General features: G+C 38.1%; 1 protein-coding gene across 3 annotated transcripts; it reads left to right on the plus strand.

Annotated features, from left to right (window-relative positions):
• The first annotated feature begins 307 nt into the window (after positions 1-307).
• Positions 308-11587, plus strand: LOC129536812 (C-type lectin domain family 2 member A-like). Of its 3 annotated transcripts, none has more exons than XM_055395933.2 (5): positions 359-598; positions 2742-2807; positions 5913-6103; positions 9340-9443; positions 11329-11587. In XM_055395933.2, exons 1-5 carry the CDS (start codon positions 460-462, stop codon positions 11462-11464), a joined length of 636 nt encoding a protein of 211 aa, XP_055251908.2. In that variant the 5' UTR covers positions 359-459; the 3' UTR covers positions 11465-11587. The 3 variants fall into 3 exon arrangements, with proteins under 3 accessions (XP_055251911.2, XP_055251908.2, XP_055251909.1); XM_055395934.2 differs by having other exon boundaries at positions 360-547; XM_055395936.2 differs by lacking the exon at positions 9340-9443 and having other exon boundaries at positions 308-598; positions 11329-11451.
• Positions 11588-12179: the final 592 nt, after the last annotated feature.

Here is a 12179-nt window from a genome sequence, read left to right on the forward strand (position 1 = left end):
TTCCTGTCACGGTTGGGTAGACAGTCTGGCCTGAGGTGTCCTAAAGCTTGTGTTGGCCTGCTAGTGGTCAGGGCTGAGGTTCAGCTGATCCCAGGGCATGGTCTGGGCTGCTGTGGACAGGCTGGTTTTACAGGCTGTCTGACTGTAGTTTTCTCACCTCTGGTGTTTGCACCCTAGTGGATAAGGCTGACTCAGAGTCCAGAGTAGGCTCCTTGGAAAGCAAGATCACTGGTAGGTGAAATGGGTCCTGGGGCTCTCCTGTGGGCAAGACCAACCATGGCCATAGGCTCCTGTGGGCTCAGAAGAACTTTATGCAGCCTATCGCCTGTCTTCTTATGGGTGGGGCTAGGTGGCCCCACCCAGAAAGGGGTGGGACCTGAAGCCTGCCTTTACTGGCATCTACTTTCTGTTGAGCAGGGCCAGGTCTTGGTGCCAAAGAGCTAGAGGGAAGATTCCAGGATGACTTCATCCTACACCAGAATTTACCTGCCAGAAGAAGCTCCCAGTGTGGAAGCCATTCACTTCCACCAGTCTCCATGTCTCCAAGGTGAGCTGCAGGCCCTCCCAGCCTCTACAGGAGATACTCCAAAACAAGCAAGTGGGTCTGACCCAGGCTCCTGTCAAATTTCTGCTTTTGCCCTGGGTCCTGAAGTGTGTGAGATTCTGTGTGTGCCCTTTAAGAGTGACGGCCCTATTTCCCCAGTCCTGTGAGACTCCTAAAATTAAACCCCGCTGAACCTCAGAGCCGAATGCTCTGTGTGCCCATATTTCAGGTGCAGGATCCCTGGGCTGAGGGCCCTGAGGGGCCTGAGGAACTCTCACTTCTGCGGGAAAACCTCTGCAATGTAATTACTCTCCAGTTTGTGAATCACCCGCACAGGGCATATGGGACTTGACTAAACTGTGAGTTCACCCCTCTTTCCCATCTCTTTATGGTTCTTTCTTTATATCCTTAGTTATAGAAGATATTGTCTGGTAGGTTTGTCTTTTTCACTGATGGTTGTTCAGCAAGTAGCTGTGATTTTGATGTGCCTGTGAGTGGAGTGGACCTCAGGGTGTTCCTACTCTGCCATCTTGACCCATCTCTCTTTTATATGTTAAATTTATGCAGCATTTTTATGATGTTTAATAATGAAATGTTATAGATTTACGATTAAGAACAAGAAAAGGTGCTCACTCCTTGCTACCCTTCAACCTAGTAGAGCTCTAGCTTTCGTTAGTGATACAAGAAAATTAAAGGAAATAAAAGTTGATTCTGTTGGTGTTTCTTTTTATGTAATCATACTGTCTGAAATCATTGCAGATACATCTCTTCCATTAGAATCCTTTTCCCTTTTATTGTGATCATGAAACTGAAGGAAACCAGAATATATCACCTCAAAATTTGCCTTTTGATATAAAAATTACTTTGAGTTGAAGGCATGTAGAAACCAGTAAACAGCAAGGAAAATTCATTGTGCCTACCCCTGTTTCTGCCCAAAGACAGGATACAAATTCTCTCACTTACTCTATTGATTTCTCCCCACATATTTGCCTTCTCACAGTTGGCCACTCTTGAAAGTAAAAACTGCTTTTTCTGTCCTCTAATTTTTCTAGAAATGTATTGTCCTTTGTGGAAGATGCTCCGTTAGCTGGGGTTCTAAGCTATTGCTTTAAATTACTCTTCATGTAAGTTTTTCCCAAGTGGTGTGCATCACAGTCATTAATAAACTGTTTTTCTCTTATTAATCTGTCTTTTCGTTAAAAAAAAAAAAAAAGCCAGCTGAAAACCCAAGATGAGTATAGTTAAAGTTTTGCCTTCCCTACAAAACCTAAAAGCTTCATTTTCAATCACTAAGTCTGTGGTACAGCTCTGAAAAGAGACAGAGTATGTGACATCTTTTTTATTTTTTTCTTCAAATTTTTCTTTTTCTGATATTAAATGCGTGTGTTCATGTGTGTACACGATCTTCCCAGATTGTTTGTACATCTGCTAATGATATGACAGAGGATGAAATGGTTGGATGGAGTCACCAACCAATGGACATGAGTTTGAGCAAGCTCTGGGGGTTGGTGATGGATGGACAGGGAAGCCTGGAGAGCTTGCAGTCCATGGGGTCACAGAGTCAGACACGACTGAATGACTGAACTGAATAATGTGTGTTTGTTCCTAATGTTCTAACATTTCCACAAGTGCTAAATTCCCTCTCCTTTCTAATTCATTCTGCTCAATACAAATTACTGCTTTTAGCTTAACATGCTTTTGCTCAAAGGCATTGTACTTCTGCCCTCTATTGCTTACCAAATTAAAAAAATAATTTATCTTACATTTCAATTCTTCTGTCATACATACTTATGACTTTCTTTTCTTCCCTATCTTTGTTTTGGTTGATTCATATTTCTTTCATAGCCATGTGTTTGATTATAGCCCTTTTGTTGATTCTGATGCTTTCTTGATTCTAATCTCTCATTCACACTATTTCCACCTTAGGGATAACCTTGTTTTTCTTTCTTCCTTCCATCAAATCTAAGTAATCTCCTCACCCCCCACTGCCAATCTGAGCAGTTATAGCAATCACTGGCACTTATCTTCCTTGTATTAGTACTTTGTAAGGCCAATATATCCTTTATTATTTAGGATGTAGATGCTTTTAGTGAGAATTTCTTGATTGATTATTATGGCAGAGGAATAAATGAATAATCAGTTCCCAGTCAGAATTTTCTCTGGAAATTTTATAGTATTTTTTTTTTTTATTTTACAGTTTGCAAGTTGAAAAAAGGCCAGTGGGAGAAATTTCTTATACCTGCCCTGATTTTTATAGTCACAGGTGGGTGACTTGTGAATTTTCTTTGGTTCTTTATGCAGCAGGCTATGCATTTATACCTCAAGCTTAGTCCCAAATCTCTCAACTCTGCAGTAATAAAAGGACTGTAGAGACTTGACCTCAGGTTCCTACTTGGCAGCTTTTGCCACCTTCCCTGGGGCTTTCCGGTAGTTCAGCTGTAAAGAGTCTGCCTACAATGCAGGAGATGCAGGTTTGATCCCTGTGTCGGGAAGATCCCTTGGAGGAGGACATGGCAGCCCACTCCAGTATTCTTGCCAGGAAAACCCCATGAACAGAGAAAGCTGACTATGTATGGTTCTTTGGGGTCACAAAGAGTCAGACATGACTGAGGTGCCTGAGCATGCATGTAACACCTTCCTTGCCTCTCTTAAAAATACTCTCAGAACTTAGTCATCTTCTTGACTTCATAAGAGTTCTTGATCTTTGAATGAAATAATCATAAGTTCTTAGATAACCCTCAGATAGCAACAGCAATAACTGTTTAATTGAGAATATTTTGTGTGAACTAAAGAGCTAATGTTAAATATACTATCTTTAATATTATATTTTTTATATTTAATCCACACAAGACTATGAGATGGTTATGAAATCCCAAAGAAATATTCACACCCAAAGAAATAGCAACCAGAGTGAATTAGTCACTATTTACAAATAATAAATTCCAGGGCCAACCAGAATTGAGATTCTTTTCTGTTGGCTAAATTCCAGTTCTCTAACTTCTGATATTTTAGCTACCATACAACTCTGTCTCCATAATTGCAGTATTTCTTTAATTTCTCTTGGATCAAGAGTGAGTTATATGACTAATAGTTGCGCTATGAAGTATTTGCTTATTTCTATTGTGTTAAAAGAAAAAAGGAAAATATGGAACAGGGATTTACTTCAAGATTTTCTCTGTTGGAGTAAATTTGCAAAGATGAAGATGTTTAAATTTTTTCTGGATATTATGGGTCTATTTTGTGAAAAATATCCAAAGGTAGATTTTAATTTCTGACTTGTGACCTAATAGTCTTCAGAACTTGATTTTCCATCTGCAAGTTTTGCTGAATTTAGCTCTGAAATTAAATTAACATTCTTGAGTCTCGTTTTCTTTCTTTTTGTCATTCACAAAAGTACTGATATTATTCCTGCTTATAGCCTCTTCTGTCATTATAAAGTTCTGAGAACACAATACTAATTATATTTAAACATCTGGAAATTAAGTAGAGGGAAGAGTTTCTCTAAGACATATTTACATTCATTTATTTTCATTAACTATGCCAAAGCCTTTGACTGTGTGGATCACAATAAACTGTGGAACATTCTGAAAGAGATGGGAATACCAGACCACCTGACCTGCCTCTTGAGAAACCTGTATGCAGGTCAGGAAGCAACAGTTAGAACTGGACATGGAACAACAGACTGGTTCCAAATAGGAAAAGGTGTACGTCAAGGTTGTATATTGTCACCTTGCTTATTTAACTTATATGCAGAGTACATCATGAGGAATGCTGGGCTGGAAGAAGCACAAGCTGGAATCAAGATTGCTGGGAGAAATATCAATAATCTCAGATATGCAGATGACACCACCCTTATGGCAGAAAGTGAAGAGGAACTCAAAAGCCTCTTGAGGAAAGTGAAAGAGGAGAGTGAAAAGGTTGGCTTGAAGCTCAACATTCAGAAAACGAAGATCATGGCATCTGGTCCCATCACTTCATGGGAAATAGATGGAAAAACAGTGGAAACAGTGTCAGACTTTATTTTTTTGGGCTCCAAAATCACTGCAGATGCTGATTGCAGCCATGAAATTAAAAGACGCTTGCTCCTTGGAAGGAAAGTTATGACCAACCTTGATAGTATATTAAAAAGCAGAGACATTACTTTGCCAACCAAGGTCCGTCTAGTCAAGGCAATGGTTTTTCCCGTGGTCGTGTATGGATGTGAGAGTTGGACTGTGAAGAAAGCTGATCGCCGAAGAATCGATGCTTTTGAACTGTGGTGTTGGAGAAGACTCTTGAGAGTCCCTTATACTGCAAGGAGATCCAACCAGTCCATTCTAAAGGAGGTCAATTCTGGATGTTCATTGGAGGGACTGATGCTAAAGCTGAAACTGCAATACTTTGGCCACCTCATGCGACGAGTTGACTCACTGGAAAAGACTCTGATGCTGGGAAAGGTTGGGGGCGGGAGGAGAAGGGGACGACAGAGCATGAGATGGCTGGATGGCATCACCGACTCTGTGGACATGAGTTTGAGTGTACTCCGGGAGTTGGTGATAGACAGGGAGGCCTGGCGTGCTGTGATTCATGGGGTCGCGGAGAGTCGGACACGACTGAGCGACTGAACTGAACTGAACTGATTCACTAAAAAGGTAAAATTGAAACGATGTATTTTATTACTTGTTTGTGGTAGTCTGAATCCAATTCTGAGTATTACAGAAGAGGAAAAGTCAGGAGTTTGGAGTTGGCTCTACATTTAAATGTTCACTTGACACTGTACCCATTAATTAGCTTTAAACATGTGGAGGGCCAGGACTTTATCTAACCTAATTACTCAGCACCTCACAAAATCTGGAAACAGTAAATTCTCAAAACAACATACAGAGAAATAAAGTCATCATTATTCCAGCTTCTTTGGCACTAAATATTGGTGACATAGAACCAATGTTTGATTAATTCAGATTTCAAGGATTCATTGTCCTTTATGGTGAATTTCACTTCCTTAGCTCATATGCCCTCTCCTGTCCTTAACCTTTCCATTTCTCTGAAGTAAAAGTAAGCCTTTATTTCTTACATTGGTCCTTGACACTATTTATATTTATGTCTCTTCCTTGGTTGCTAAATCTGCTGCATAATTTTTGGTAGGATGTCAACATAGACCATGAGAAGTTTGCAGTTCCACTTCTCAAAATAGAAGCCAGGAAAATAAAGTCTAGACTTATCAACCGCTAAATGGTCTTCCTTATGGACAACAGAGGAATTGAATTCATCCATCATTCCATGAGTGAAGCTAGTTTTCAGGTTTCAAACCATGGCAGTAAAAAATGATTGATTCACCAGAATGAGTACAAACACTTTGTAACTGTTTTTATTCTTTTTTTTTTTTCAGTATTATCTTATAGCGTATTACATTTGATATCTTCAGAAAGTACCAAAGCTATGGAATGTTCAGAGGAGTGGATTGGTGTACAAAGGAAGTGCTTCTATTTTTCTGATGATACTAGAAACTGGACAGCAAGTAAAAGTTTTTGCAGTTTACAGGGATCAGAACTTGCTCAGATTGATACACCAGAGGATATGGTAAGAAAAGGGAAAAGTGTTCAATTATTTCGAAGCTTAATTTTGTACAAAGAGAAAATAAAAATGATAAAAGCTAATACTCCATGATTATGTCAGAGACGGGAAAAAATTCCTCTACCTTTCTATGTTCTTCTGGCTGATCTAAGAATTAAACTGACATGAGACAGATTAACAGGAGAAAACCAAATTAATTATGTACATATGAGGGCTTTATAAGAAAATGACTCCCAAGGACAAGTTAGGCAATTGAGGCTTATATGTCATCTGAGAGAAGAAGAAAGGGGTAAGGGTTTGGAACATCAAAGTGAAAGAAAGCAATTCACATGAGATGGAAATACAAATTATTTATTTTTAATTAGCTTTTATTGGAGTATAATTGTTTTATAATGTTGTGTTAGTTTCTACAGTATAGCAAATTGAATCGGCTATATATATACATATATCCCCTCTTTTTTAAAAAATTTCTTCCCATTTAGGTCACCACAGAGCACTGATTCTGAGGTTCACATAAGCTATCTATTATATACATATTATCAAAAGTGTGTATATGTCAATCCTGATTTTCCAATTCATCCCTTATCACCTCTTCCCACCTTGGTATCCATGTTTGATCTCTATGTTGAAAGGCGAATGTTTGGTGGAGAGATTTGTTTATTTATGAATAAAAACTATAGGTTTGTGGTTCAGTAGCAAGGAATCTTACGGAGAAGGCAATGGCAAGCCACTCCAGTACTCTTGCCTAGAAAACCCCATGGACGGAAGAGCCTGGTAGGCTGCAGTCCGTGGGGTCGCTAAGGGTCGGACACGACTGAGCGACTTCACTTTCACTTTTCACTTTCACACATTGGAGAACGAAATGGCAACCCACTCCAGTGTTCTTGCCTGGAGAATCCCAGGGACGGCGGAGCCTGGTGGGCTTCCGTCTATGGGGCCACACAGAGTCGGACATGACTGAAGTGACAGCAGCAACAGCAGCAAGGAACCAGTAGAAGAGACTGTGGAATGATGGCACTCAATGTATTTTATTGGAAGAAATCATATTCTCCTAGAAATTAGATTTCTGATTGTAGGAGACAATGTGCAATGGAAATTACATCATCTCTTCTAGTTTTATTAAGATATAATTGTATAAGTTTAAGGTGTAGAGCATAATGATTTGACTTACATACATCCATCATGAAATGATTATCACAATAAATTTAGTGAAAATCCATCATCTCCTGTAGATACAAAATTAAAGAAATAGAAATTTTTTTTCTTTTGATGAGAACTCTGAGCATCTCTCTTTAACAAATTCTATAAATATCATACAATATGTTAATTACCTGTATCATGTTGTATATGACATTCCTAGCATTTACTTGTATCTGGAAGTTTTTACCTTTTGACTACCTTTATCCAGTCCCCCCTCCTCCCACCCCACCTCTAGTAACCGCAGATCCCATCTCTTTTTCTATGAGTTTTTTTGTTTTTGAAGTTTAATTGACCTGTAACATGTTAGCTCCTGTTACACAAAATAGTGATTTGATATTTCTATACTTTTCAAAATGACCACTAGGATAATTCTAGTTATGATATGTCACCATATGATATATATCACCAGATGATATCAAGTAGTTATAGATGGAAAATCCCATGGACGGAGGAGCCTGGTGGGCTGCAGTCCATGGGGTAGCTAAGAGTCGGGTACGACTGAGCGACTTCACTTTCTGTTTTCACTCTCATGCATTGGAGAGGGAAATGGCTACCCACTTCAGTATTCTTTCCTGGAGAATCGCAGGGATGGGGGAGCCTGGTGGGCTGCCGTCTATGGGGTTGCACAGAGTTGGACACGACTGAAGTGACTTAGCAGCAGCAGCAGCAGTTACAGATTATATTCCCCACTTTGTACATTTCATACCCATAACTCATTATTTTGCAACTGGAAGTTCAAAGCTCTTTCAACTATTTCTTTGCTCTCCCCACCCATCTCTCCACTGACAACCACCTATTTGTTCTCTGTATCTGAGACTCTGTTTCTGTCTTCTTGCAATGATATTATTATTCTGGTATCTGTTGTTTTTCAGTCACTAAGTTGTGTCCGACTTTTTGCAACTCCATGAACTATTGCACACCAGGCTCCTCTGTCCTCCACTATCTCCCAGAGTTTGCTCATCCTCTGCCGCCCCCTTTGCTTTTGCCTTCAAGCTTTCCCAGCATCAGTCTTTTCCAATGAGTTAGCTCTTTTCATCAAGTAGCCAAAGTATTGGAGCTTCAGCTTCAGCAACAGTATCCACTGGTATCTATTCAAAGTAGTTTCTGAGCTTTCCTATTTTCACAGTACTTATACTTTCCTTTAAACACCCTCACCTCTCTAATTTGGGACAGAAGATCTGTGCACAGAATAAGATATAAGTGTTAGTTCTCTGTCACCCTTAAGAAACATGATATGCCTGTTCCTATAAAAATGCTCAGCTCCTGAATTTGTCATCCAAACATAACATCCTATCAGTTTAGAGTCTTTGTCCTTTTCTCTTTGAGAAACATACTGGTGTTTTATGCAGTAGAACTTGTAGGAAAGGAAGTCAAATATTATTTTTTTCATCAGTTTCTCATTTGAGAGATAGAACTTACCCTTAATGGTAATTCAAGACATAGTAGCTCAGAGAGCTTTGATGACTTGTTAGAAGTCACTCTACTACTTAGACATATTTAAGAAGTAAAAGAGCAAAGTGAAAATTATTCTGATAAAGCTAACTTGAACATCACCATCTGTGTTGTTTGTTGCTATGGAAGCATTCAGTTCAGTTCAGTTCAGTTCAGTCGCTCAGTCGTGTCCGACTCTCCGCGACCCCATGAATCACAGCACGCCAGGCCTCCCTGTCCATCACCAAATCCCGGAGTTCACTCAAACTCATGTCCACAGAGTCGGTGATGCCATCCAGCCATCTCATTCTCGGTCGTCCCCTTCTCCTCCCGCCCCCAACCTTTCGCAGCATCAGTCTTTTCCAGTGAGTCAACTCGTCGCATGAGGTGGCCAAAGTATTGCAGTTTCAGCTTTAGCATCAGTCCTTCCAATGAACACCCAGGATCGATCTCCCTTAGAATGGACTGGTTGGATCTCCTTGCAGTACAAGGGACTCTCGGGCACACAAATTAGGATGTAAATCATAAACATGGGATATTCCAGTGAGAAGTATGTTAGCTGTATGCTATAAAATATTGAGTAATGGAGATTTCTCTGATTTGTGTGAAAGAAATTTTTGAAGAAGCATGCAGGAACTTCTATGTACTGGATTGGATTAAGCAGAAAACTAGGAGAGTCTTGGAAATGGACAAATGGCACTACATTCAATGCTGGGTGAGTTTCAAATTATTAGGAAAGGTTCTAATTCTGGTGTTGTATGAAAACTTTAAATCAGTTTGAGTTGCATTATTGTAAATAAGTCTCCCTGTTTTCTATGTGTAATTGTCTTTCTCAGTTTCTACCCTGTGACATGTGTCTTCTCAGATTGAAACATACCCTAGAACAACCCACCTTCCTTCTATTTTGTTATATGGCATGCAGTGAAATTTTCCATTTTTATTTTCGTTCCTTATTTCATTTTATTTTTATTGTCAAGCTCTTGCTAATAAACCCTCCTATTGCTAACTCAATTCAACTATTCTCCAAATTCAAAGTCAAAGCATGTGTATTGTACTTTTAAAATTTTTTTAAGATCTCTTTCTTTAAAGTGTTAGAGACCATATGGAAATAACCATATTTCCAAGTTAAAAGTCTTTAACTTTCCAAGATTTCTGGGAAGAATATCAACGACCTCAGATATGTGGATGATACCACTTTAATGGCAGAAAGCAAAGAACTAAAGAACCTCTTGTTGAGGGTGAAGGAGGAGAGTGAAAAAGCTGGCTTAAAACTCAGTATTAAAAAAACCTAAGATCATGGCATCAGGTCCCATCACTTCATGGCAAATAGAACGGGAAAAGGTGGGAGCAGTGACAGATTTCCTCTTCTTGGGCTCTAAAATCACAGTGGATGGTGACTGCAGCCATGAAATTGGAAGACGATTGCCTCTTGGCAGGAAAACTATGACAAATCTAGAAAGTGTGGTTAAAATAGAAGACATCACTTTGCTGACAAAGATCTGTATAGTAAAGGCTATGATCTTTCCAGTAGACATGTATGGACATGATAACTGGACCATAAAGAAGGCAGAGCACAGAAGAATTGATGCTTTCGAATTGTGGTGCTGGGGAAAACTCTTGAGAGTCCCTTGGACAACAAGGAGATCAAACCAGTCAGTCTTAAAGGAAATCAACCATGAATACTCATTGGAAAGACTGATGCTGGAGCTGAAATTCCAGTAGTTTGGCCATCTGATATAAACAACCAAATCATTGTAAATAATTTTTATCAATTTGCTCAGTTGATGATCAATCTTTTTCTTTTTATGCAATGAGTATAATCTTTCTTGTCTTCCCATATTTCTAAATTGGTTTCCATTTTTCTATCTAACAATTAATAATATTAAGGCAGGAAGACATGGATACAAAATCAGGAAACAACATTCCCTCAAGAAATAGTTATATAAGTAAATAATATTGCTTTTGTTGTTGTTGTTCAGTTGCCAAGTCATGTCTGACTCTTCTTGACTCCATGAACTGCAGCATGCCAGGCTTCCTTGTCCCTTACCGTCTCTTGGAGTTTGCCCAAGTTCATGTCCATTGAATCAGTGGTGCAAATTGATAAAAATTATTATAATTAGTCTCTTTGGTTTCCATATCAGTATATTTCAAAAGTGCCAAATGAATATAAATCTTGTTTTTTTCTTTCAAAACTGAACATTGGCTAAAAATATACCAGGTAATATGCTAGGGAACTGCTTTTTAAAAATTCCATATATCACTCGATTTAGAAACACTTTCTCTCTCTTGAAAGAAATAGATATAGTGAGATAAATGGAGATAGAGATAAGCTCTTATTTATATCTATTATTTCTCTTTGTCTATTTATATCTGTCTTTCTACTTATTGCCCTAAATAAATTGACAGATTATGCTAATAATAATAGTAATATTAAATACCTACATTGCTTTAAAAAAACAGATATTTGGGGGGTAGAGTATTGTGATAGGTGAGTAAAGCTCAGTGCTTTGTATAAAATGTTTCAAATCACTTTATTCTTAATTTTATTTTTGATTACAGCTGAAAGTGGTCCCAAACTTATTTTTATTGTTTCTTTTCAGGTTTGAAATCAGTGGGAATGGACCCTTTGCTTTTTTGAATTCTGATGGAGTCCACAGTTCCAGGGGATTTGTTGATATCAAGTGGATTTGCAGCAAACCAATATCTAAAATAGAGAATAAATTAGGAAATGAATAAAGAATTTTGCAAGTTTTTTTTAATTGAAGTATAGTTGATTTACAAATGTTAGTTTCTGGCATACAGTAGACTTTTGCAAGAATTAACTAAAAATTGTTGAATGAATGAATGATTATATATAGAATCTTATTAATTCAAGGCACATAACTGCCCATCATGAGCACAAGTCAGGAAACTTCTGTTAAATAGGACCAAAGTTACAGTATACAATTAGATGACATTTACTGCATTAGTAGTTATGATGAACAAATGTAAAGGGATTTATATTGATAGGTCAGCCAAGACATACTGCTGAAAAGTTAGAGAAATATATGTGCTTAATATGTTTAAGTATTACAAACCACTAACCATAGCAACTTTGGTTTAAAGAAATGTTACAATAGAATCACCTATGAACAAACATGTACTTAAATAATATCTTACAAATAAGGGAAAAATCTTTAGGAAGGATCCTAACTCTATAAGTAATAAATACAGATACATTATCAGAGTTCTATATTAAAATTACAAAGCTTAGATTATAGAATATGAACTAGAAAAATAACATTAAAAGTGAATAGAGAATAGATTATTGAAAAATATTTCCCTTTTCCAAGTAAGAACAAGGAAATAGGATGGGCTTATGATGCAACCCTGGATGTGTCATAAAATTCAAACTCTGTAGGGTGTGGGAAAAATTATATCAAGCCCTTTTTTGTTACATTAGTTGGAGTTA

This window comes from Moschus berezovskii, chromosome 6, assembly GCF_049115385.1.
Source record: "Moschus berezovskii isolate FMDL1 chromosome 6, NW_MosBer_1.0, whole genome shotgun sequence".
NCBI lineage: Eukaryota > Metazoa > Chordata > Mammalia > Artiodactyla > Moschidae > Moschus > Moschus berezovskii.